The 26,057-nt window shown below is 42.9% G+C and overlaps 1 protein-coding gene across 8 annotated transcripts in view; it reads right to left on the reverse strand.

The window, feature by feature from the left end:
* LOC144497364 (kinesin-like protein KIF2A) overlaps positions 1 to 26,057 on the reverse strand; it is a 109,783-nt gene that overhangs the window by 68,567 nt on the left and 15,159 nt on the right. For 4 of the 8 annotated variants that reach the window (XR_013498542.1, XM_078218553.1, XM_078218546.1 and 1 more), the window contains exons 2-4: positions 16,289 to 16,318; positions 10,073 to 10,167; positions 344 to 463 (exon numbers count right to left, since the gene is read on the reverse strand). Coding sequence is in view for 6 of the 8 variants with exons in the window: in XM_078218553.1 (XP_078074679.1) it covers positions 344 to 463; positions 10,073 to 10,167; positions 16,289 to 16,318 (245 nt within the window). In the remaining 2 variants the exon portion in view is untranslated. The remainder of the gene's footprint in view (positions 1 to 343; positions 464 to 10,072; positions 10,168 to 16,288; positions 16,319 to 26,057) is intronic. The other 4 variants (XR_013498543.1, XM_078218537.1, XM_078218563.1 and 1 more) reach the window with 1 other exon arrangement.

Consider the following 26,057-nt stretch of genomic DNA (forward strand, 5'->3'; position numbering starts at 1 on the left):
TAACATGACATGAAACATTGCAGACATCTCTCAAGTGTGAGTAAATTTAATGTGTGAGAGCATTTCAACGATGTTACAGCACCGCACTTTTAACAGACAGCAAACAGAAGGGGACCAGTTCCAAACTGGATTTAAAACCAAAAAAAATATACAACCACCACTCCAGTCAGGGAGAGAAAGGAACTTCAATCAGTGATTACATGTTAAGGAGAAAAATCAAAGGAGCCTCCTCTCAATGTCAAAACAGATATCACATTTCTCTCCACTGATAACCTTTGTTTACTCCTGAGGTACATGGAAGGTGAAGAAGATTAACTACAAATATATAAATATTGAAACAGACCTTTACTATCTTGTTAGTTTTGATGGAAGGTGTTGGAGGTGGTGGTGTTTCAGGACTTGGCTCAATTTCTTCATCAGGTGCAAGATCTGGGTTTAGTGCAAAAACGCTTTCAAGGTCAATCTATTGATTGGGAAAAATGTACATATTATAGATACAATAAAATCTTGGAGGTATACAGTTTTATTAACATTTTAAAAATTACAATATACCCCACCAACCCACGCAAAAAGCTGATCTCAGTTGCAATGTTAGTAGCAAGCAGAAAAACACAGTCAGTCAGAATTTTGTCCAGGAAATCCAAATGGAATGCGTGCAGATTGGGTGAGATTCCCATCAACGTTTGAATAGTCTGCTGACATTCCACAGCTAGGCTTATATAAAGAACATGAATAATAAACAAGGACTCATGGAATTGTACTTCTTAATATCCCAGAAGAGCAAGGGAATTAAATTGCTAAGAGAACAAGAAATTATTTTAAAAATGAATTACAGTATTTTTACTCTCCAGACAGCAGAATTGTTGGTCAGATTGATATTTTAGGAATTCTGGACTCTACATAGCCACAATGTAATCAGATTCTAAAGGGCGCGAACATTTTAGATAGTTTGTTAATGTACAAAGCAAATGTAGACAAAAATAAAATTATCACTGGGACCAGAAAAACAAATTTGCTGTTTTCCACGTCGCTCTCACAGAGGACATAAAGTGAGCTGGACAGAATGAGGTAATCAGATCCTGTTTATGATAATGCAAATACTTCCCTGTGACTTCTTCTTGGTGTTTGTCCACAAATTTGAGATTTAGCAAGTTAGGAAATAGAATTAACAATGGGATTTGTGATTAAGAGACATTTTGATGACTGGTTTCTCCCCTTGTGCCATCTGAGTTCCTTGTGCCCACCCCCTCAACCCAAAGCCCACCAAACTGCTGACACCCAATTTCTTTATCTGTCCCCATTTCGGCAGATATTATTAATTCCTCAGGTACTGCTTCCTCTCTCTCCCTCAAATCCACTGTCATCACACCCCAATTCAAAACATCTATCCTTGACCCATCCTTGTGTAGGGGCCTGAAAAAAAGGATAAATGAAAGAAAAATGAAAAGAGTGTGTTTTCTTGAAATATGGGCAAATTTAATGAAAAAGACATTTACCATTGTTCTTTGTTTTCTTGTGAGTTTCAATATCCTGTTCACTGGGCCAAATACCATTTGTCTGGAGACAATGCACATCTTTTTAGCCTGTCTTGATGCTCTCTCCACTCACATTGTTTTGTCTCTTAAAGACTTGATTAGTTGTAAGTATTCGCATTCCAACCATTATTCATGTAAATTGAGTCTGTGTCTTTATATGCTCTGTTTGTGAACAGAATTCCCACTCACCTGAAGAAGGGGCTTAGAGCTCCGAAAGCTTGTGTGGCTTTTGCTACCAAATAAACCTGTTGGACTTTAACCTGGTGTTGTTAAACTTCTTACCAAATACCGTGAACAGATACTGTTTGTTTGAGTGATGTAAGCTAAGCCAATCCGTTTTCTAGAGCGCTGCACTTTAAGCCAATCAGATTACTTAGGGGGAGGGAAAAAGAAAAACGGCGGGAGGCAGAGGAAGCTGCAGTGGGGAGACACACGTGGGGAAGAGGAGCTGTTTCCATGCGGTAAAAACCCAGTTTTAACGTCGAGGCAAATAATATTTGTAGACTAACATACTTCACAGTATTGGCACAAATGTTACTGCGCAGTTAAAGCTCGTGTTTGTCGCACTTTAGTAACTCGTTTTTTCCAGTTTGAAGTGAAAGGCAGCAAGGTTTAGTCCTGTTTGTTATTTTCATTACTGTTGAGAAAAAGTGTACTCTCAAACGTGGACGTTTCTGCTAGAAACTGCCGGTGAGGGACAGTCAGCTATAAACGCCGGGCGTAGTTTTCACTGAGAAGACGGAGAGAACGAGGATTAGCTGAAGCTAACTTGCTAAGTAGCACTGCCAAGGAGGACAGACTTCAGCGCACTGGACCTGCGTCATTACACGGACAGCTTGCTGCATTTTTTTTCCTGCTGCATCATCTTCCCGCTCGCAGACCCTTCTGGACTGTGTGTGTCGTGGTTGCGTGAGTAACTGGAGACGATACTATCAGACACTGAACGGTATCAGCAGTGTGTTGTTGAACAAAGAATAAAGAACAATTCAGCACAGGAACAGGCCCTTCGGCCTTCCAAGCCCGCGCCGCTCCCTGGTCCAAACTAGACCATTCTTTTGTATCCCTCCATTCCCACTCCGTTCATATGGCTATCTAGATAAGTCTTAAACGTTCCCAGTGTGTCTGCCTCCACCACCTTGCCTGGCAGCGCATTCCAGGCCCCCACCACCCTCTGTGTAAAATATGTCCGCCTGATATCTGTGTTAAACCTCCCCCCCTTCACCTTGAACCTATGACCCCTTGTGAACGTCACCACCGACCTGGGGAAAAGCTTCCCACCGTTCACCCTTTCTATGCCTTTCATAATTTTATACACCTCTATTAAGTCTCCCCTCATCCTCCATCTTTCCAGGGAGAACAACCCCAGTTTACCCAATCTCTCCTCATAACTAAGCCCCTCCATACCAGGCAACATCCTGGTAAACCTCCTCTGTACTCTCTCCAAAGCCTCCACGTCCTTCTGGTAGTGTGGCGACCAGAACTGGACGCAGTATTCCAAATGCGGCCGAACCAACGTTCTATACATCTGCAACATCAGACCCCAACTTTTATACTCTATGCCCCGTCCTATAAAGGCAAGCATGCCATATGCCTTCTTCACCACCTTCTCCACCTGTGACGTCACCTTCAAGGATCTGTGGACTTGCACACCCAAGTCCCTCTGCGTATCTACACTCTTTATGGTTCTGCCATTTATCGTATAGCTCCTCCCTACATTATTTCTACCAAAATGCATCACTTCGCATTTATCAGGATTGAACTCCATCTGCCATTTCTTTGCCCAAATTTCCAGCCTATCTATATCCTTCTGTAGCTTCTGACAATGCTCCTCACTATCTGCAAGTCCTGCCAATTTTGTGTCGTCCGCAAAATTACTGATCACCCCAGTTACACCTTCTTCCAGATCATTTATATAAATCACAAACAGCAGAGGTCCCAATACAGAACCCTGCGGAACACCACTAGTCACAGGCCTCCAGCTGGAAAAAGACCCTTCCACTACCACCCTCTGTCTTCTGTGACCAAGCCAGTTCTCCACCCATCTAGCCACCTCCCCCTTTATCCCATGAGATCCAACCTTTTTCACCAAGGGCGTGTTTTCTTCATATGTGCACCAACAGTTCTCCACCCATCTAGCCACCTCCCCCTTCATCCCATGAGATCCAACCTTTTTCACCAAGGGCATGTTTTCTTCATATGTGCACCAACGTATGGGCCCCAACGTTTATAAATCCAAGTGCTTGGTAATATTTTGAACATTTCTCAGGGTTGAAACTGTTTAATTGAAAAATCTTTAGTTTGGGACTCTTTACCTGTTTTATGAGACGCAACAATGCAAGAAAATTAATTTATTTTTGTTATTCCTTTTGCATGGTTGTCCTGAACCTTTTCTTATTATAAGGTTTACATACTTACCATTTTAGGAGGCACCGCGTTATTATTAATAGGTTATTACTCTAGATTGCAACTGTATACACAAATCCTTTTCATTCACGCCTGTACTGACATTTATTGGTAAATAGGAAATTTAGCCTAGCTCAACACCAACCGCTAAGAACTCAGGATCCTGTTAATTGAACGTTTACATAGTAGCCCCTTATAACATCAAGCACATCCCAGGTACAGCTTTACTTAACTCAGCTGGTCAGAGCATATAGTTGTCAGCAGGGGGTTACACTTGCAAATCATTTAATCTCTGAAATTCTTGAATGCCTTGCTGGCTCCCAAATCCATACCCATCTTTCCTGAATGTTCAAATTTCTCCAATCAGTTTTCCACCTGTCATAGGATATGATTTATGACTTTGATAAAGGCCATTCGGGTGACTAACCGAGTAAATATTCCTCATCTTTCCTCAGCAGCTTACACCACTCATGACTAACACAACCATCTTCCTACTGCTCCTCAATTCAGCGAGTGGGAAAATTCTCACCTGGATTCATCTAACCAAAAATAGTTAGAAAACCAACTGAAGTGGCTTTGCTTCCCACCACACCCATACTCATTCCCTCTGAAGTCTCAAAATAATTTATCCTTGCCCCTCACTTCTATTTCTCAGCTCCAACCGTGCCCCTCACTCCCCACATTATCCGAAAACAAATCAGGTTCCGCATGGACCTTAAGTGAAGCACAATTCTACTTCACCACCCTGTCTCATCCCCTCCATTGTCTCGTATGTACCTAAAAGAGAACAAACCTCCTGCAATTAAACATCAGGAAGACAACAACTAATGTCTTCAGTGTCCACATACATGCACCATTTCCTACACAGACTCTACAGTGCATCTTGTTGATGGTACACACTGCTGCCACTATTTGTCGGTGGTGGAGGGATTGAATGTTTGTGGAAGGGGTAGCAATCAAGTGGGCTGCTTTGTCCTGGATAGTGTCCAGCTTCTCGAGTGTTGTTGGAGTTGCACTCATCCAGGCAAATGGAGAATATTCCATTACACTCCTGACTTGTGCCTTGTAGATAGTGGACAGGCTTTGCAGGGCCAGGAGGTGAATTACTTGTCACAGGATTCCTAGCCTTTGACCTGCTCTGGTAGCCGCAGTATTGATATGGCTAGTCCAGTTCAGTTTCTGATCAATGGTAATTCCCAGGATGTTGACAATGGGGGATTCAGCGACGGTAATGCCATTGAATGTTAATGGGCAACAGTTAGATAATCTCTTGTTGAAGATGGTCATTGCCTTGCACTTGTGTGGCATAAAAGTTACTTGTCACTTGACAGCCCAAGCCTGGATATTTGTCCCAGTTTTGCTGCATTTGGACATGAACAGCTTCAGTATCTGAGGAATTGCACATGGTGTTGAACATTGTGCAGTTATCTATGAACACCCTCATTTCTGACTTGATGGAAGGAAGGTTACTCCTTGATGCCACAGTCAAATGCTTGATGTCAAGGGCAGTCACAATCATCTCACCTCCTGAATTCATCTTTTGTCCATGTTTGAACGAAGGCTGTAATGAAGTCAGGAGCTGAACCCCAGCGGAACCCAAACTGAGCATCTGTGAGCAGGTTATTGCTGAGTAAGCGCTGCTTGAAAGCACTATTGAAGACTCCTTCCATCACTTTGCTGATGATCAGGAGTAGACTGATGGGACAGTAATTGGCTAGGTTGGATTTGCCCTGTTTTTGTGAACAGGACATAACTGGGCAATTTTCAACATTGCTGGGTAGACACTGGTATTGTAGCGGTACTGGAACAGCTTGGCTAAGGGTGCGGCCAGTTCTGGAGTACAAGCCTTCAGGATTATTGCCAGAATATTGCCAGGGCCCGCAGCCTTTACAATATCTAGTGCTTTCAATTGTCTCTAGATCATGTGGAGGGAATCAAATTGGATGAAGACTGACACCTATGATGCTGGGGACCTCTTGAGGAGGAGGCCGAGTTGGATCATCACTTGGCACTTCCTGCTGAAGATTATTACAAATGCTTCAGTCTTATTTTTGCACTAATGTGCTGAGCACCTCCATAATTGGGAGTGATTTAATTAACAGCCAGCACAGATTTGTAAAAGGCAGATTGCATTTGATTAATCTAATTGATTTTTTTTAATGAAATAACATAGGTGTCATACTCAGTACAATCATGAGAATATTGGTTATCATGGACTGGACTGCAAGATCATACTTTGTGAAAATGGCCACAAAATCTGTTAAGACAGTTGCAACTCAACATGTGACTGTATATCAACTGTGGACAAGATTTGATTCTGTGGCCAATATTTAATTAAACATGGACTTGAATGAGGGTATTTTGCAGGCACCTGAGAAATTTAAACATGTCACTGTTTAATGATGAGTCAGTGTTTCAATCATATGGGATCTCTAGACTACTGGTCTCCGAATGCCATAATGAATGAAGGGGAACATTGAGTTCAAACTGGGGCAGAGTTAAATGTGACTGACCATTATCAAGTGCTGCTGCCTGGACCCCAAAAGTGTTACGCTGCAGAAACTAACTTTCAGGGGCTGCAGTTTAAAATATCCTGAAAAAGCAAATTGACCAAAAACATTTGAAATGCCAGAAACATCTGAACCACATAAGTGAACGACTTTCAATGCAGCTAAAGTGTACTTGCATCAGCTTCCAAGTCTAGCTGAGAACAAATCTCCTGGCTATTTGTCTACAAAAGGCTTTGCAGCTTCATGAGAATCCTTTGTATCTAAAAGCCTTCACTCCAACTAAAGTATCAACTCAACTAAGACGACATCAGGCCTGCATTGATGCAGAGACTGAGTTATAAATCAATTCTTATAATTACGGCATTAACTTCATTTGCATCTAATATTTCCGTGTATGATAGTGTAAGTGAGATGTACAATAGAGACATTGCATTTTAAATGTCCAACCACGCAAATTCTGTCCATAACAGAAGGTTAATGAGGGGCATGTGATGGATGTTATTGAAACGGACTTTAAGCAAGCATTGACAGAGTACCAAAACAAAGAGGTGGTTAATAAAATTGAAGATCATGGAATGGGAGCGGGAGGGGGTCATTATCAGCTTAAATAAAAAATTTGCTTAAGGGCAGAAAACAGCATATAATGATAAATGGTTGCCTTTCAGACTGAAGGATGGTAGACAGTGATGTTCCCCTACAGTGAGTGCTAGGGACTACTGTTTTTTTGATAATGTAGAATGTCAAAATGTGCTGTTGATAGCAAACTTGGAGGATGCAACAAACTGCGAGGTTGATGCCACCCGGCTGCAGCAGGACATGACAGCCCAGCCATTTATTAGCCAGTAGCATTTAAGTGTGAGGCAATGCATTTTGGTAAAAGGGATAGGGGGGTCAATACAGACTCAATGGCACAGTTCTAAAGAGAGTACAAGGACAAAGGGACCTGGGGATTCTCACACATAGATCTTTGAAGGTAGCAGGACATACTGAGAACAGTAAGCAGATCTTGGGTATCATAAATAAAGCCATTGTGTATAAGAGAAGGGGATTTAGTCTGATCCTAAGATGTGATTTAACCAGAGCCTTATAGAGTCCATATGAACATAAAAAAGAGCAGGATTAGGTTATTTGGTCTCTCAAGCCTCCTCCACCATTCAATAGGATCACGGCTGTATCTCCGCTTTCCTATCTGCTCGCCCTCCCCCATCTCCAATTCCTCCAATCTGTGTAGATTGAAAACCAGTCCAACTTAGTCTTGAATATATTCAATGGCCCAGCCAAAGATGGTACATCCTCTGCATAAATATATCCTATTTCAATTCTTTGTTGAGAGCTATGAAATATATCACATCTGCCACTGCTTCTCTATCATTTTATCTTTGAACTTACTTTCCCAGTGCACTGTAGCCAATTCTGTTTTCATATCTTTGTAATTGTCTTTATTTAAGATTAAGACACAAGTTTCAGATCCAAATTTCTCACCTCAAACTGAACGTGAAATTCTATCATGTTATGATCACACTTCATAAAATCCCTACAGAAAGACCATTGAGCCCATCGACTCTCCAAAAGAGCATCTTATCCAGGCCCACCCCCCTGTCCTATCCCCATGATCCTGCACATTTACCATGACTAATCCACCTAGCCTACATATCTTTCGACACTAAGGGGCAATTTAGTATGACCAATCAATCCATCTAACCTGCACATCTTTGGACTATGAGAGGAAACCAGAGAAGCTGGAGGAAACCCACGCAGACATGGGAAGAACATGCAAACTCCATACAGTCACCCAAGGCCGGAATTGAACCCAGGTCTCTGGGCCATTAAATTACTGGACCAACACTTGTAGAAAATACATTTGCAGGGCTACAGGAATGAGGAGGAGGAACTGGACTGACAAGATTGCTCTACAGATAACTGACATGGATATGATGGGCCAAATAGCCACCTCCTTTTCCGTTTGACTCTTAAGACTCTCATTAAATGTGGTCTGTACATTGTTGTTCTTGTCCAAAAAGGCATAGCAGCTGTTTTGTATTATTTAAAATACAGCACAGTATAAATAAATCCAGAATATTAACATATCTTGTTAGCTAAAAATGCTATGTTCAAGTATTAATGATTGAAACTTTATTTTTAAATTTTTAAAGTTACATAATGAAATCTCTAAGTATACATATTATAAACAAGTTCAATTGTATTCCATTGTATTTTATAAAACTTCAGAAATTATGGTGCCTGCTTGCAACAAAATGCTCAAGTTAAACATACTGGTGACATCCAGTGGTCAGATCATAAAATTGCAACTGTAGATTCAAATGATGGGTGGAATTTTCCCATAATTTGTCAATGTGTCAGGCTCTGACTCTCTCCAGATGCACTGCGGAGTTTTCAAACCACATTTTCTGGCACTCTGACAAAAAAAAAATCAAGGGTGGAGTGTGCCCTGATAGAGCTAGCAAAGCCAGCTCCGCAAAGATCAGGACATCATTTTCAAAGGGCACCCTGATCAGAACTGACCTCAAATTCTTCCTACCCCTCTCCACAAAATGGCCTCTTCCCTCACTGCACAATTATCAGAGGATCCTCCTCCCCCCCCCCCCCCCCCAACCGCTGTGGCAGATTCACCACCCATCCTTTCCCTCAATGCCCACTCCCCCCTCCGTCACAGCAACTTCTCCCCACCCCGCCCCTCCCTACCCCCCCCCCCCCCCCCCCGTTTCCATTACCTCCACAATCACTGCACATTCCATCCCTCAATGTAAGAACCCCCTCAACGACCACTTCCCATCACTGCCAAATCCCCCATCTTCAAAAGCCTCTGCGCTCTTTGCCTACCTTCCTCCCCCTCCACAATCACACACAGTGGGAAATCCCCCACCAAGAGGGCTCCCCAGAGGCCCACCCCAGCACAAGTTGACACTGCCAGATTGTGATAGAGCAGTAGAGCAGATAGGGCAGTACCAGAGAGAGTGTTAAAGCATGCTCCTTTTCCCCCCTGCCCAGGGCTATGGTGACCTTGATGCCCCCGACAGGAACCCCTTAACTGTTTGCTGTCTTCCTAAAGTTGTGAACCTTGCCGATGTGACATCGTGCTGGTGAGGTTTGAATATTCTGGCGGGTGGGGAATCATGCAGCGTATAGGTTCTTCAATAGTATGTAAATCCATTAAAATGTATTTATATGAGAGCCCACCCACAATGTCATCGGCAAGGGGCAGGGAAAAATTGGGAAACGAGATCTTGTCGTCGAGAATCTCATTTCCCACCTCTCGGGAGACTTTGCACCTGCATTGCCATTCTTGCAGACGCCAAACGCAACGCAAAATACTCCCATTTTCTACAAAAGAAATTAAACAATCACAGATTTTGTGACATTAAGAAGTTGAGATTATACAATTGTACTGACTGGCAGTCACAAATTTAACAATTCGTGTCAGAACACATGTAATACTGACACCCCAGAAGCACCGATTGCATGAAATCTCAATAAAAATGCAGCAGGATAAAATTACTTCAATAAATAAGATAACTTCTTTAAAAATAAATTTTCAATAATTTTCAAATATTGTTTATTGTGGTATATTGAAATCTCCAATCAAGTTACGTTGGGGAAATTTACCTCTTTTCCTTTTGTATCTCCATTTTCAATCCATTCTACAGTAGCACTTTCGTTATCCTCATTTAATGATGTCACCATAGCCTGATGTATCCGCCCTGGAAAAAGAAAAGTTGCAAAGCAGTCAAAATGTTATCAATTACAGAATCCCTACAATACAGGAGGTGGTCATTTGGCCCATCAAGTCTGTACCGCCCACAATCCCACCCAGGCCCTATTATATATTTAACAAATATATAAAAAGAAATAGAGTGGCAAGAGTGAATGTTGGACCCTTGGAGGACGAGAGGGGGGATTTAATAGTGGGAAATGAGGAAATGGCTGAAACTTTAAATAAGTTCTTTGTGTCGGTCTTCACGGTGGAAGACACAAATAGTTTACCGAATATTGACGATAGAGGGTTGGTAGGAGGAGAGGTACTCAATACAATTAATGTTACCAGGGAGGCAGTGCTTGGTAGACTAACGGGACTGAAGGTGGACAAGTCCCCGGGCCAGGATGGAATGTATCCCAGGGACTGAAAGAAATGTCAGAGGTAATAGCAGATGCGTTAGTGGTTATTTATCAAAATTCGTTGGATTCTGGGGTAGTGCCGGCGGATTGGAAAACGGCTAATGTTACGCCGCTGTTTAAAGAAGGAAATAGACAAAAGGCGGGTAACTACAGGCCGGTTAGCTTCACGTCTGTAGTTGGGAAAATGCTGGAATCCATCATTAAAGAAGAAATAGCAGGCCATCTGGATAAGAATAGTTCGATTAAGCAGACACAGCATGGATTCATGAGGGGAAAGTCGTGCTTGGCGAACTTGTTGGATTTTTATGAAGATGTGACTAGTGCGGTTGACGGAGGGGAACCGGTGGATGCGGTGTTTTTGGATTTCCAAAAGGCGTTTGATAAGGTGCCTCACAAAAGGTTGCTGAAGAAAATTGGGTCACACGGAGTTGGGGGTAGGGTGTTAGCGTGGATTGGGGATTGGCTATCCGACAAGAAGCAGAGAGTCGGAATGAATGGGTGCTTTTCTGGTTGGCGGATGGTAACTAGTGGCGTGCCGCAGGGATCGGTACTGGGGCCTCAACTATTTACCATTTATATAGACGATCTGGAGGAGGAGACTGAGTGTAGGGTAACAAAGTTTGCAGACGACACAAAGATAAGTGGAAAAGTGAATCGTGTGGAGGGCGTAGAAGATCTGCAGAGAGATTTGGACAGGCTGAGTGAATGGACGAGGATCTGGCAAATGGAGTATAACGTTGACAAATGTGAGGTTATTCACTTTGGAGGAAATAATAGCAAATTGGATTATCTAAATGGAAAAAAATTACAACATGCTGCTGTGCAAAGGGACCTGGGGGTCCTTGTGCATGAGACGCAAAAACCCAGTTTGCAGATGCAACAGGTGATCAAGAAGGCAAATGGGATGTTGGCCTATATCGCAAGGGGGATAGAATATAAAAGCAGAGATGTCTTGCTGCATCTGTACAGGGCATTGGTGAGGCCGCAGCTGGAATACTGTGTGCAGTATTGGTCCCCTTATTTGCGGAAGGATATATTGGCCTTGGAGGGAGTGCAGAGAAGGTTCACCAGGTTGATTATAAGGAGAGACTGAGCAGATTGGGTTTGTACTCGTTGGAATTTAGAAGGCTGAGGGGTGATCTTGTAGTGACCTATAAGATAATGAAGGGGCTGGATAGGGTAGAGGTGGAGAGATTCTTTCCACTTAGAAAGGAAGCTAGAACTAGAGGGCACAGCCTCAAAATAAAGGGGGGTCAGTTTAGGACAGAGTTGAGGAGGAACTTCTTCTCTCAGAGGGTGGTGAATCTCTGGAATTCTCTGCCCACTGAAGTGGTGGAGGCTACCTCGTTGAATATGTTTAAATCACGGATAGATGGATTCCTGATCGGTAAGGGAATTAGGGGTTATGGGGATCAGGTGGGTAAGTGGAACTGATCCACTTCAGATCAGCCATGATCTTATTGAATGGCAGGGCAGGCTCGAGGGTCTAGATGGCCTACTCCTGCTCCTATTTCTTATGTTCCTGTAACTCCACACATTTACCTTGCTAATCACCCTGACACCAGGGTCAATTTAGCATGGCCAATCAACCTAAGCCGCACATCTTTGGACTGTGGGAGGAAACCGGAACACCCGGAGGAAACCCACGCAGATGCGGGGAGAAAGTACAAACTCCTTACAGACAGTGACCCAAGGCCAAAATTGAACTGGGACGCTGGCACTATGAGGCAACAGTGTTAACCACTGTGCCTAGTGGGCGGCACGGTAGCACAGTGGTTAGCACTGCTGCTTCACAGCTCCAGGGTCCTGGGTTCGATTCTCGGCTCGGGTCACTGTCTGTGTGGAGTTTGCACATTCTCCTCGTGTCTGCGTGGGTTTCCTCCGGGTGCTCCGGTTTCCTCCCACAGTCCAAAGATGTGCGGGTTAGGTTGATTGGCCAGGTTAAAAATTGCCCCTTAGAATCCTAAAATGCGTAGGTTAGAGGGATTAGTGGGTAAACATGTGGGGGTAGGGCCTGGGTGGGATTGTGGTCGGTGCAGACTCGATGGGCCGGATGGCCTCCTTCTGCACTGTAGGGTTTCTATGATTTCTAATAGCACCTTAGTGCATGAAACTCCAGATACAAGTTGATAATATTAAAAAAAAGGGTTGTTAAAAGTACTTTAGCTATTGAAACACAAGCTTGCATAGAGAATTTTTAAAAGCTAATTCATGGGATGTGGGCTTTGCTGGCTAGGAGAACATTTATTGCCCATCTGTAATTGCCCTCGGGAAGATGGTGGTGAACTGCCTTCCTGAACCACTGCAGTCCATGTTGTGCAGGTACATCCACAGTGCTGTTAGGGAGCAAGTTCGAGGGCTTTGACCCAGCGGCATTGAAGGAACAGCGATACATTTCCAAGTCAGGATGGTGACTGGCTTTTAGGGGAACTTCCCGTTGCTAGTGTCCTTCGAGATGGTAGTGGTCGGACGGTGCTCTCTAAGGAAGCTTTGAGTTCCTGCAGTGCATCTTGTCAATGGTACATAGTCAACAGCGTCTTATGGAGAGTGCGACAGGAGGACACCAAGACAGGACAGACAGTTAGCATCACCCGAAGGGAGAGAGCTGATTGCCAGGAGACTGAAAACAGTGCAAGAATGCAGCGAGAAATCTGAGTGCTAACTTGGAACCTGGTGCTCCTGAGGTGATGTCAGGATTCAATAGTGACACGGGGAAAGTGGTGCAGCTGATTAAGTATTTACTACTTCGTTTGCTTATAGATTTCAAGGTCTTTATTTTGTGGTTATTGTTAGTAAGGGCTACATTCTACAGTAAGAAGGACTAGGGAAGAAGGGCCCTAGACTAATTTGGTATGATTTGACTTTAAGCATCTTCCAAAAGGTTTAATGTAAAAGGGGCAAGTCATGGCAAGAGAGCACAGAGCCATGGTGTGCTCCTCCTGATCTACGTGGGAAGTTAGGAACATTTCCAGTGTCTGGGACCAGCATGCAGGAAGTGCCTGCAGCTGCCGCTCCAGGTAGCCAGGGTTTTGGAGCTGGAGCAGCAGCTGGGGACAGCGTGAAGCATCCACGAGGCAGCAAGTATAATGGATAGCACGTAATGAGAGGTGGTCACACCACAGGCAAGAAGGGAATGGGTGATCACCAGGCACAGCAAGAGGATTAGGAAGATAGTGCAGGAAATCTCCTGTGGTCATTCCCCTGCAAAACAGATATACAGCTTTGGATACTGTTGGGGATGGAGTAGATGACCTCTCAAGGGAAAGCAACAACAGCCAAAATTTGTTGCACTACAGTTGGCTCTGCTGCATGGAAGAGGAGTAAAAAGTGCGGGAATGCAATAGTTATATGGCATTAAATTGCAAGGGGAACAGATAGATGTTTCTGTGGCTGCACACAAGACTGCAAGACTGCAGAATTTAGGAAGCAAGTTGAAAAGTAGGACTTCAAAAGGTAGTGATATCAGGATTATTGCCAGGATATATCAGATGAATACATGGTTGAAGAAATGACGCGCGGGGGAGGGTTTCAGATTCCTGAGACATTAGGGCTGGTTCTTGGGGAGGTGGGAACAGCACAAACTGGATGGGTTACACCTGGGAAGGATGGGGACTGATGTCCTATGGAGTATTTGTTAGTAGTTGAGGAGGGTTTAAACTAAAATGACAGGGAAATGGAAATCTAAGCAAAGAGTCAAAAGGGAGAAACAAGGATAAGAACAAAAGACAAAAAGGGGATAAAAAAATGAAAGGCAGAGATATCAAAGGCTCGAATCAAACAGTGCCACAGTGAAAAAATAATGGAACAGAACACAAATGATAAAAAGACAAGTCTCAAGGGTTTGTGCCTTTATGCGCAGAGCATTTGCAATAAAGTGATGAGTTAATAGTGCACATAGATATAAATGGGCATGATCTGGTCTGGATTATGGAATATGGCTGCAGGGAGACCAGGAATGTGAACTGAACATCCAGGGGCATTCAGTATTTCAGAAGGGCAGACAAAAAGGAAAAGGTTGTCAGGCTGCATTGCTGGTTAATGAGAAAATTAATGCAATAGTGAAGAAGGATACTAGCTCCGATGTCTTAGAATCTGAAACATCAAGGGGCAGAAAATGTTTGTGGGGGTTGTACATAGACCCCCAAACTGTAGCGGTGATGTTGGGGATGGCATTAAACAGGAAATTAGAGACATGCAATAAAGGAGCATCTGTAACTATGGGTGACTTTAATCTGCATACAGATTAGGCAAATCAAAAAATGTGAATAACAGAGGTTATAAATTAACCTTACTTGCTTGAAACAATTGCTGGAAAGAAAGCAAATCTCCAAAATTAAATAGGTGGATGTAAGTCATCAATAAATGAATTACAAGAAATTGTCAGGAGGGCCTAGAAGAAAGATGTATCACAATGTAAAGCTTTCATATATTATAGGAAGGATTTTGAATTGATTTGTTTTGAAAATTTTGGTTGTTCATATTAACTATTTTTTTAATTTAAAAGAGAAGGGTGGCTGTTAATTGTACATTAGTTGTTTTGAACTGTATCCAGGTATTGGGCATTCACCAATCGCCTGTCGATGAATGCAGACTAAAATTGTGGTTATTGCGTTAAGAGTTATTTGCATGTAATGTTAACTAAATCCAGTTGTGTAAAATATGAGCTGCAGTGGTATCCTTCAACCAACTTTCTGGAAAATAGTTAAGGATTCTGCTCCCTTTTCCTGACTTCTTTCAACAGCCTTGGGTGCATACCATCAAGATCCAAGTGTTTATCCTCCCACAACCAATTTTCTAGTCATTTCTACAACTGCTTCATATCCTCCTCTAGTAGTACTATATTCCCACTTCCACTATTCATAAAAGATTAATGCAAAAATATTTCTTCCATGCTTTAATGTTCCAGAATTGGTCTCCGCTCAATATCGCTCAGTGTTTGTTATTCTCTGTTGATTACTTTTTTACATATTTATAAAATAATTGACTGCATTCTCTCAGATTAACCGTCAAGCATTGAAAGCAGGCTCTTACCGACCTTCCATGAATGTCACATCCCAAAAATTATCCTGTATTTTTGATTAACAGGGAATCAAGGGTTACAGGCGGGCATGCAGGAAAATAGAGTTAAGACCAGCCATGGTCCTATTGAATGGTGGAGCATGCTCAAGGTGCAGAGTGGCCTATTCCTGCCCCTATTAGGCTCTTAGGATCTTTTTCCTGCACTGCCCTGACTGTTTATCACTTGACCTTGCTAAGCTCCCTATAATGTACTACATTCAAAATTCTCCAATAAATCTTGTTCCACATAATTGCATTGTTTTCAGTTCCATTTCCCTTCTGAAGAATTCCACTCGTTCAATTTCATCCATTCATTTTAGCCCATTGTCGGTAAGCAGTTTTCAATCGCCTTGTTGTCCTACATTTCATAAACTTCCCACAACAGCCAACATTTTCATCGAGTTAGAACAAGAAATGTTTGAAAAACTCAGCAGTCTGGTTACATCTGTGGAAAGAGAAAAAGAGAGTTAACACGGAGTCCAGTGTGACTCTTTTTTGGAACTAACCATTCCAAAGAAGAGTCCTATTGGACTTGTAATGTTAATGCTCTTTGTCTTTCTACAGATGCTGCCAGACCTGGGTTTTTCCAGCATTTTCCATTTTAATCTCAGATCACCAGCATCAGCAGTATTCTGGCTTTATTTTCACCAGGGTGGTAGTTTTTGTCAATTTTCAGATCTGTGGGTTAATACAAAATTCATTGGTTAACTGAAGAGAAAGAATATCTGTTACAACATAAGACATCAGAAAACACCTCCTTATCTAAGGAAGGTGCTCTTGCTCTAGCGGGATACAGATAAGGTCTACTAGACTGATTCCTGGGATGACGGAACTGATGTACGAGGAGAGATTGAGTCAGTTAGGATTGTATTCGCTGGAGTTCAGAAGAATGAGGGACGGATCTCATAGAAATCTATAAAATTCTAACAGGACTAGACAGGATAGATGCAAGGAGCATGTTCCCAATAGTGGGGTACCCAGAACCAAGGATCACAGTCCGAGGATACAGGGTACCATTTAGGACAGAGATGAGGAGAAATGTCTTTACCTAGGGTGGTCAGCCTATGGAATTCACAGAATACTACGTGCAGAAGAGGCCTTTCAGCCCATCGAGTCTGCACCGACGCATGAAAGGTCCTGACCTGCCCACCTAATCGCACTTGGCCCATAGCCTTGAATGACATGGCGTGCCAAGTACTCATCCAGGTACTTTTTGAAGGATGTGAGGCATCCCGTCTCCACCACCCTCCCAGGCAGTGCATTCCAGACCGTCACCACCCTTTGGGTAAAAATGTTTTTCCCCCAAACCTCCAGCCCCTGACTTTCAACTTGTGTCCCCTCAGAACTGACCATTCAACTAAGGGGAATAACTACTCCCTATCCACCCTGTCCACGCCCCTCATAATCTTGAAAACCTCAATCAGGTCGCCCCTCAGTCTTCTCTGCTCCAGAGAAAACAACCCAAGCTTATCCAACCTCTCCTTATAACTTAAATGTTCCATCCCAGTCAACATCCTGGTGAATCTGCACCCCATTCAAGTGCAATCACATCCTTCCTATAATGTGGTGACCAGAACGGCAGACAGTACTCCAGCTGTGGCCTCACCAAAGTTCTATACAACTCCATCATTACCTCTCTGCTTTTGTAATCTATACCCCAATTGGATAGAGGCAAGTGTGCCATATGCCTTTTTCACCAACCTATTAATCTGCCTTTCCGCCTTCAGAGACCTATGGACAAACATGCCATTTGTTCTTCGGAACTTCCCAGTGTCAGACCTTTCATAGTATACTTCCTTGTCAAATTACTCCTTCCAAAGTATATCACTTCACACTTTTCAGGGTTAAGTTCCATCTGCCACTTATCCATCCCTTTGACCATCTCGTCTATATCTTCCCGTAACCCAGGACACTCAACCTCACCGTTAACCATCCGGCCAATCTTTGGTCATCAGCAAACTTACTGATCCTGCTCCCACATATTCATCCATGTTATATATAAAAAGTGATGCCCAGCACTGATCCCTGTGGTATGCCACGGGTCACTGACCTCCAGTCACTGAAGCAGCCGTCTGTCATCACCCTCTGTCTCCTACTGCTAAGCCAATTCTCAATCCACCTTATCAGATCACTCTGTATACCATGTGCATTTGCCTTCTTAATAAGTCTCCCACGCGGGACTTTGTCAAAGGGCTTTGCTGAAATCCATCTAAACTACATCAACCGCACTACCCTCATCCACACACTTAGTTACATGCTCAAAAAAATTCAATGAAATTTGTTAGGCATGTCCTCCCTCTGACAAAAACCATGCTGACTATCTCTGATCAATCCTTGCCTTTCCAAATGGAAATAGATTCTCTCCTTCAGAATCTTCTCCAGTAGTTTCCCAACCACAGACATGAGACTCACTGGTCTGTAGTTCCCTGGCTTGTCTCTGCAACCTTTCTTAAATAGTGGGACCACATGAGCTGTTCTCCAATCCTCTGGCACCTCCTCAGTGATGTGGAGGTGCCGGCGTTGGACTGGGGTAAACACAGTAAGAGTTTTAACAACACCAGGTTGAAGTCCAACAGGTTTATTTGGTAGCAAATACCATTAGCTTTCGGAGCGCTGCTCCTTCATCAGATGAGTGGAAATCTGCTCTCAAACTACAGTACCTCCTCAGTGGCCAGAAAGGAATTAAAAATTTGGGTCAGAGCCCCTGCAATTTCCTCCCTCCCCTCCCACAACAGCCTGGGAGGCAATTCATCCAGACCTGGAGATGTATCCACTTTTAATACCTCCAATACCTTGTCACTCCCTATGACAATTTGTTCCAGGACCCCTCAGTCTCTCTCCCAGAGTTCCATAACTACCTCCTCATTCTCGTGGGTAAAGACAGATGTGACGTATTCATTTAACACCCTACCAATGTCCTCTGCCTCCACCCACAGATTTCCCCCTTGGTCCTTAATGGGCCCTACTCTTTCCCTAGCCATCCTCTTCCCATTGATATACTTATAGAATATCTTAGGATTTTCTCTACTTCTGCCAAACAGAGCTCTCTCATATCCCCTCTTTGCTCTCCTAATTGATTTCTTAAGCTACCACAGAAAGTAGTTGAGGCCAAAACATTGAATGTTTTCAAGAAGCAGTTAGATATAGCACTTGAGGCGAAGGGGATCTAAGGATGTGGGGGGTACTCCAAAAATGTAGCCGCTATGGCATTGTAGACAACACAGTAGCTAATTTACATATAGAAAGGACATGCTAATAGTAGTTAGTGCAAAAGGCACACCACTTGCTTTTGGTAGTCTTGTTTGAGGGATAAACATTGACCAGACCCTGCTTTTCTTTGGATCCTTTATGGCTACTTGAGGGGGCAGATCTGGCCTCAGTTTGACGTCTCATCTGAAAGCAGCACTCCCAAAAAATGCAGCATGCCTTTCAGTGCCTGAACAATGTTCTCAAGTCTCCGCAGGGGGACTTTGACAACCTTGTAAATCAGTCAAGCATGCTACCACCAAGCCAAGGCTGACACCCAAGGAGAGACAAAACAATGGTCAGACTGCCGGTAATTATAAATTGAAATACAATCCATTGAATAACCCTGATTCATAAATTAGATGTACCTCCAGATTTTCAGAGCCCTAAATTACTTCTGTTGCTCAAGTTTACTGTTGGTTAGAAATACCCTGGGAACTGGTGTTGCTTTAAGTAACCTTTCTTGCAATAACAAATGTACCCCAAATCAATGATGAGAAAAGGTAAATTCAGGTAGATTTTGCTGTTTAGTGTCATGAAACTTGCTGGCATCACAGGAATTAAGATACCACAGTGAGCTGCAGTATTCAATCTATAAACTATGCTGTACTCAAATGCAAATATGTAGCATTCACAGATCAGCTATCTTCCACAGTATCGGGGTGATACAGCACCGAGTTACCAAAATTCATTACAGTCCAACCTATTCCTCTACACTTCCAAATTAAGCACTACTTCTAAGATCTTGCAACAGTCTATAAGCTCCACACAAGCTGACCCTACGAAAACAAAAAGGGACAGTCAATAGGGAATTAAAGGTGCTATATTTAAATGCCCGCAGTGTCCGGAACAAGGTAGATGAGCTTGTGGCCCAGATTGTGACTGGCAGGTATGATGTGGTAGGCATCACAGAGACGTGGTTGCAGGGGGTTCAGGACTGGCAGTTAAACATCCAGGGATTCACAACCTATCGAAAAGACAGAGAGGTGGGTAGAGGGGGCGGGGTTGCCTTGTTAATTAGAAATGAAATTAAATCAATAGCACTAAACGACATAGGGTCAGACGATGTGGAGTCTGTGTGGGTAGAGTTGAGGAACCACAAAGGCAAAAAAACCATAATGGGAGTTATGTACAGGCCTCCCGACAGTGGTCAGGACCAGGGGCACAAAATGCACCACGAAATAGAAAGGGCATGTCAGAAAGGCAAGGTCACAGTGATCATGGGGGATTTCAATATGCAGGTGGACTGGGTAAATAATGTTGCCAGTGGACCCAAAGAAAGGGAATTCATTGAATGTTTACAGGATGGCTTTTTGGAACAGCTTGTGATGGAGCCCACGAGGGAACAGGCTATTCTGGACTTAGTGTTATGTAATGAGCCAGACGTGATAAAAGATCTTAAAGTAAGGGAACACTTAGGAAGCAGTGATCATAATATGGTAGAATTCAGTCTGCAATTTGAAAGAAGGAAGGCAGAATCAGATGTGAAGGTTCTACAGTTAAAGAAAGGTAATTACAGGCGCATGAGGGAGGAACTGACAAAAATCGACTGGAAGCAGAGCCTAGTGGGAAAGACAGTAGAACAGCAGTGGCAGGAGTTTCTGGGAGTAATTGAGGACACAGTGCAGAGGTTCATCCCAAACAAAAGAAAGGTTATCAGAGGGGGGATTAGGCAGCCATGGCTGACAAAGGAAGTCAGGGAATGCATCAAGGCAAAAGAGAGAGCCTATAATGTGGCAAAGAGTAGTGGGAAGTCAGAAGATTGGGAAGGCTATAAAAACAAACAGAGGATAACAAAGAGAGAAATAAGGAAGGAGAGGATCAAATATGAAGGTAGGCTAGCCAGTAACATTAGGAATGATAGTAAAAGTTTCTTTAAATACATTAAAAACAAACGGGAGGCAAAAGTAGACATTGGGCCGCTCCAAAATGACGCTGGTAATCTAGTGATGGGAGACAAGGAAATAGCTGAGGAACTTAAGTACTTTGCGTCAGTCTTCACAGTAGAAGACATGAGTAATATCCCAACAATTCAGGAAAGTCAGGGGGCAGAGTTGAATATGGTTGCCATCACAAAGGAGAAAGTGCTAGAGAAACTAAAAGGTCTGAAAATTGATAAATCTCCGGGCCCAGATGGGCTACATCCTAGAGTTCTAAAGGAGATAGCTGAAGAAATAGTGGAGGCGTTAGTTATGATCTTTCAAAAGTCACTGGAGTCAGGGAAAGTCCCAGAGGATTGGAAAATCGCTGTTGTAACCCCACTGTTCAAGAAGGGAACAAGAAAAAAGATGGAAAATTATAGGCCAATTAGCCTAACCTCAGTTGTTGGCAAAATTCTAGAATCCATCGTTAAGGATGAGATTTCTAAATTCTTGGAAGTGCAGGGTCGGATTAGGACAAGTCAGCATGGATTTAGTAAGGGGAGGTCGTGCCTGACAAACCTGTTAGAGTTCTTTGAAGAGATAACAAATAGGTTAGACCAAGGAGAGCCAATGGATGTTATCTATCTTGACTTCCAAAAGGCCTTTGACAAGGTGCCTCACGGGAGACTGCTGAGTAAAATAAGGGCCATGGTATTCGAGGCAAGGTACTAACATGGATTGACGATTGGCTGTCAGACAGAAGGCAGAGAGTTGGGATAAAAGGTTCTTTCTCAGAATGGCAACCGGTGACAAGTGGTGTCCCGCAGGGTTCAGTGTTGGGGCCACAGCTGTTCTCTTTATATATTAACGATCTAGATGACGGGACTGGGGGCATTCTGGCCAAGTTTGCCGATGATACAAAGATAGGTGGAGGGGCAGGTAGTATTGAGGAGGTGGGGAGGCTGCAGAAAGATTTAGACAGTTTAGGAGAGTGGTCCAAGAAGTGGCTGATGAAATTCAACGTGGGCAAGTGCGAGGTCGTACACTTTGGAAAAAAGAATAGAGGCATGGACTATTTTCTAAACGGTGACAAAATTCATAATGCTAAAGTGCAAAGGGACTTGGGAGTCCTAGTCCAGGATTCTCCAAAGGTAAACTTGCAGGTTGAGTCCGTAATTAAGAAAGCAAATGTAATGTTGTCATTTATCTCAAGAGGCTTGGAATACAAAAGCAGGGATGTACTTCTGAGGCTTTATAAAGCACTGGTTAGGCCCCATTTGGAGTACTGTGAGCAATTTTGGGCCCCACACCTCAGGAAGGACATACTGGCACTGGAGCGGGTCCAGCGGAGATTCACACGGATGATCCCAGGAATGGTAGGCCTGACATACGATGAACGTCTGAGGATCGTGGGATTATATTCATTGGAGTTTAGGAGGTTGAGGGGAGATCTGATAGAAACTTACAAGATAATGAACGGCTTAGATAGGATGGACGTAGGGAAGTTGTTTCCATTAACAGGGGAGACTAGGACGCGGGGGCACAGCCTTAGAATAAAAGGGAGTCACTTTAGAACAGAGATGAGGAGAAATTTCTTCAGCCAGAGAGTGGTGGGTCTGTGGAATTCATTGCCACAGAGGGCTGTGGAGGCCGAGACGTTGAGCGTCTTCAAGACAGAAATTGATAAATTCTTGATTTCTCGAGGAATTAAGGGCTATGGGGAGAGAGCGGGTAAATGGAGTTGAAATCAACCATGATTGAATGGTGGAGTGGACTCGATGGGCCGAATGGCCGTACTTCCGCTCCTATGTCTTATGGTCTTATGACCCACTAAAATCTTTATCTCCACACCTGAAGAATTCTCAAATTTTGCAAATATTTAGCACAATAAACGAATGGGCAAACAGAACAAAGAATTTCTCCAGAAAAATGAGGCATTTCACCCCATCATTCAAGGCTCATTACAAAGTACAAAACCAAGAACTTGGTGTTAAAACCCAACATCTTTAAAAACAGCTGTTTGGACTAAATGGGACTGTTTAAGGATTCTAGAATACATTGCATGGTAAGTGTCCGAAATGTGAACCCAGATTCCTAAAATGCCATACAACTGTTCAAACCCACTTTAAAAAAAATATACAATGCCAATTATCAGTGAAAACATCAAGTTTACAGTTCCTTTTCAACTTCAAAGATTTTGTGTGGCAAATTTATTGCCTAAATGGAAATACTAATTTTCAGTTGCTGCTGTTTCTCCATTAGATTTCTGACAGCAGTCAATAATATACTTTTGTTCTCTCCAAGCTCTGTGCCCTTCACCTGGGCTACAAATGCTGAACACATAATCTAAAAACATTAACCGTCTTCAAGTTAGCAAATGCACTGCAACCAGCTCTCTAATAACAGACAAATGGGAGCTAAGCATTTTCAATTTACTTCACAAGTCTTTTCACTAATATTTTCAGCAGGTGCTAGCCCATAAACCTGTGAACACTTCCATACCTGAACCCTAACAAAAAACTGGAGTTTCCAGATTGAACATTAGCCACACCCCACACATTAGTTGGGATATGAGTATATCAAATCTTAAACCAGAATATCTGGGGAGCTGAAACCAGAGAAAAATCAGACAAAGGCAATTCAAATAACAGTACTCAATTTAACTATTTATTTGTGTCCAAATCTACAAATGTCAAAACAGGCAAAAACAAATGATCCTGAACATATTTGACAAAACATTTGTACTTTCCATTTCACAATACAAAACTTGGACATTTTCTCCACTCACATTAAAAAATACGTAACCTTTTATCAGGTTATTTACACATTATGCTGTATGTCCTAGTGGCGAAGGAAAGATTTATGTTTTGCCATTTTTCACAAAATAACTGTTCAACCGTAGCTATATAATGAAGCAGCAGCAGATTGGGAAAAGCCACCCTCAAAAACCAGCAAGAAATCTAGATTACCCAAACGATAATGAATTGCACAGGAAAAGCAGCATTTTCTGCATATTAATTCTTAATTCGTTTATTTAAATAATAGCCACATCTGAGCTTTCCCAACTGATCATGCAATAAGTAACACTCTGCACAGAGAATAGCTAAAACATTATCTTAAACTCTTCCATAAGAACATAAGACATAGGAGCAGAATTAGGCCACTCGGCCCATCGAGTCTGCTCCGCCATTCAATCATGGCTGATATTTTTCTCATCTCCATTCTCCTGCCTTTTCCCCATATTAATCAAGAACCTATCTCTCTCTCTTAAAAACACTCAATGACCCGGCCTCCACAGCCTTCTGCAGCAAACAGTTCCACAGATTCACCACTCTGGCTGAAGAAATTCCTCCCCATCTCTGTTTTAAAGGATCGTCCCTTTCGTCAGAGGTTGTGCCCTCTGGTTCTAGTTTTTCCTACTAGTGGAAACATCCTCTCCACGTCCACTCTATCCAGGCCTCGCAGTATCCAGTAAATTTCAATAAGATCCCCCCCTCATCCTGCTAAACTCCAATGAGTACAAACCCAGAGTCCTCAACCATTCCTCATATGACAAGCTCTTCATTCCAGGGATCATTCTTGTGAACCTCCTCTGGACCCTTTCCAAGGCCAGCACATCCTTCCTTAGATACAGAGCCCAAAACTGCTCACAATATTCCAAATGGGGTCTGACCAGAGTCTTATACAGCCTCAGAAGTACATCCTTGCTCTTGTATTCTAGCCCTCTCGACATGAATGCTAATATTGTATTTGCCTTCCTAACTGCCGACTGAACCTGCACGTTAACCTTCAACAACGACTCCCAAGTTCCTTTGTGTTTCTGATTTCCTAAGCATTTCCCCATTTAGAAAACAGTCTATGCCTCCATTCCTCCTTCTAAAGTGCATAACCTCACACTTTTCCACATTGTATTCCATCTGCCACTTCTTTGCCCACTCTCTTAACCTGTCAAAGTCCTTCTGCAGCCCCCCTACTTTCTCAATACAGTAGAGGGAAAGCTTTTAGTATCATCTGCAAACTTAGCAACAGTGCCTTCAGTTCCTTCTACCAAATCGTTAATGCATATTGTGAAAAGTTGTGGTCCCAGCACAGATCTCAGACACACCACTAGTCACCAGCTGCCATCCTGAAAAAATAACCCTTCATCCCCACTCTCTGCCTTCTGCCAGTCAGCCTATCCTCTATCCATGCCAGAATCTTACCCTTAACACCATGGGCTCTTAACTTATTCAAGTCTCCTATGTGGCACAAGGGCAGCAAATACATGGGAACACCACTACCTGCAAGTTCCCCTCCAAAGCACTCACTGCCCTGACTTGGAAATATATCGCCATTCCTTCGCAGACACTAGGTCAAAATCCTGGAATTTCCTCCCCAAAGGCATTGTGGGTCAACCCAAAGCTCGTGGACTGCAGCAATTCAAGGCAGCAGTTCACCACCACCTTCTCAAGGGCAACTAGGGATGGACAATAAATGCTGGCCAGCCAGCAATGCCCATGTCCCATGAATGAATTAAAAAATTATTTACTTTGTTACCCAGTTACCAGCCTTCCTACCCAATTGGAAGAAAAAAATTATGAAGCTCAAACGCTACAGTTAAACATCACAGGAAATAAGGCTGGCATTAGCTTTCTATATGCAAAGGTTTATAGTATAGATCAATTTGTCTAGCAACAAGGAAAAACAAGAGACAAGGAAATGTTCATGAGTAAATAAATCTTGTACCATTATATGATATATGGAATATCGCTGAATCACAATAAAGCTGAGGACAGCCTCAGCCTTACAGGATTTGAATTCAAAGGTCAAGAAAAAGGCAATTATCAAAAGAGAAACACCAATACATGAAAGACCAAGGACAGGGAGAGCCAGGTGGCCTACTTTTGACATCTTTAAAAATTCCATATTAAATGAGATGACAAATTAAATTCACAAATTATATAGAAATTACAACCATGGTGGTTTAGCCACTGTACATATGACTCCTGGTTCCAGGTACTTTAAGATGTAAAAACAGAAAATACGAGATGATCGCATGACGATCTGAAAGGGAATAGATTGAACATCTCTTGGATCAAGTTAACGTCAACATGTGCTTTTGGCCAAGTGGACACAGATTCATTCTAAGAGAAGAAACAGCTTTACTTTCTCCACAGACTGCTAGGGAAGTCAACGACCTCTATTCTTGTACATTCTTAGCTATAGATTTTAAGGCATCCGAGGGAGATTATGACCACTTAGGAGATGTGTAACCAGAGGCTTCTGCAGTCTGCTCGATTGTTTAGTAGAACTGAAAAAAACAATAGCAG

This window comes from Mustelus asterias, chromosome 1, assembly GCF_964213995.1.
Source record: "Mustelus asterias chromosome 1, sMusAst1.hap1.1, whole genome shotgun sequence".
In the NCBI taxonomy this organism is placed as follows: Eukaryota; Metazoa; Chordata; class Chondrichthyes; order Carcharhiniformes; family Triakidae; genus Mustelus; species Mustelus asterias.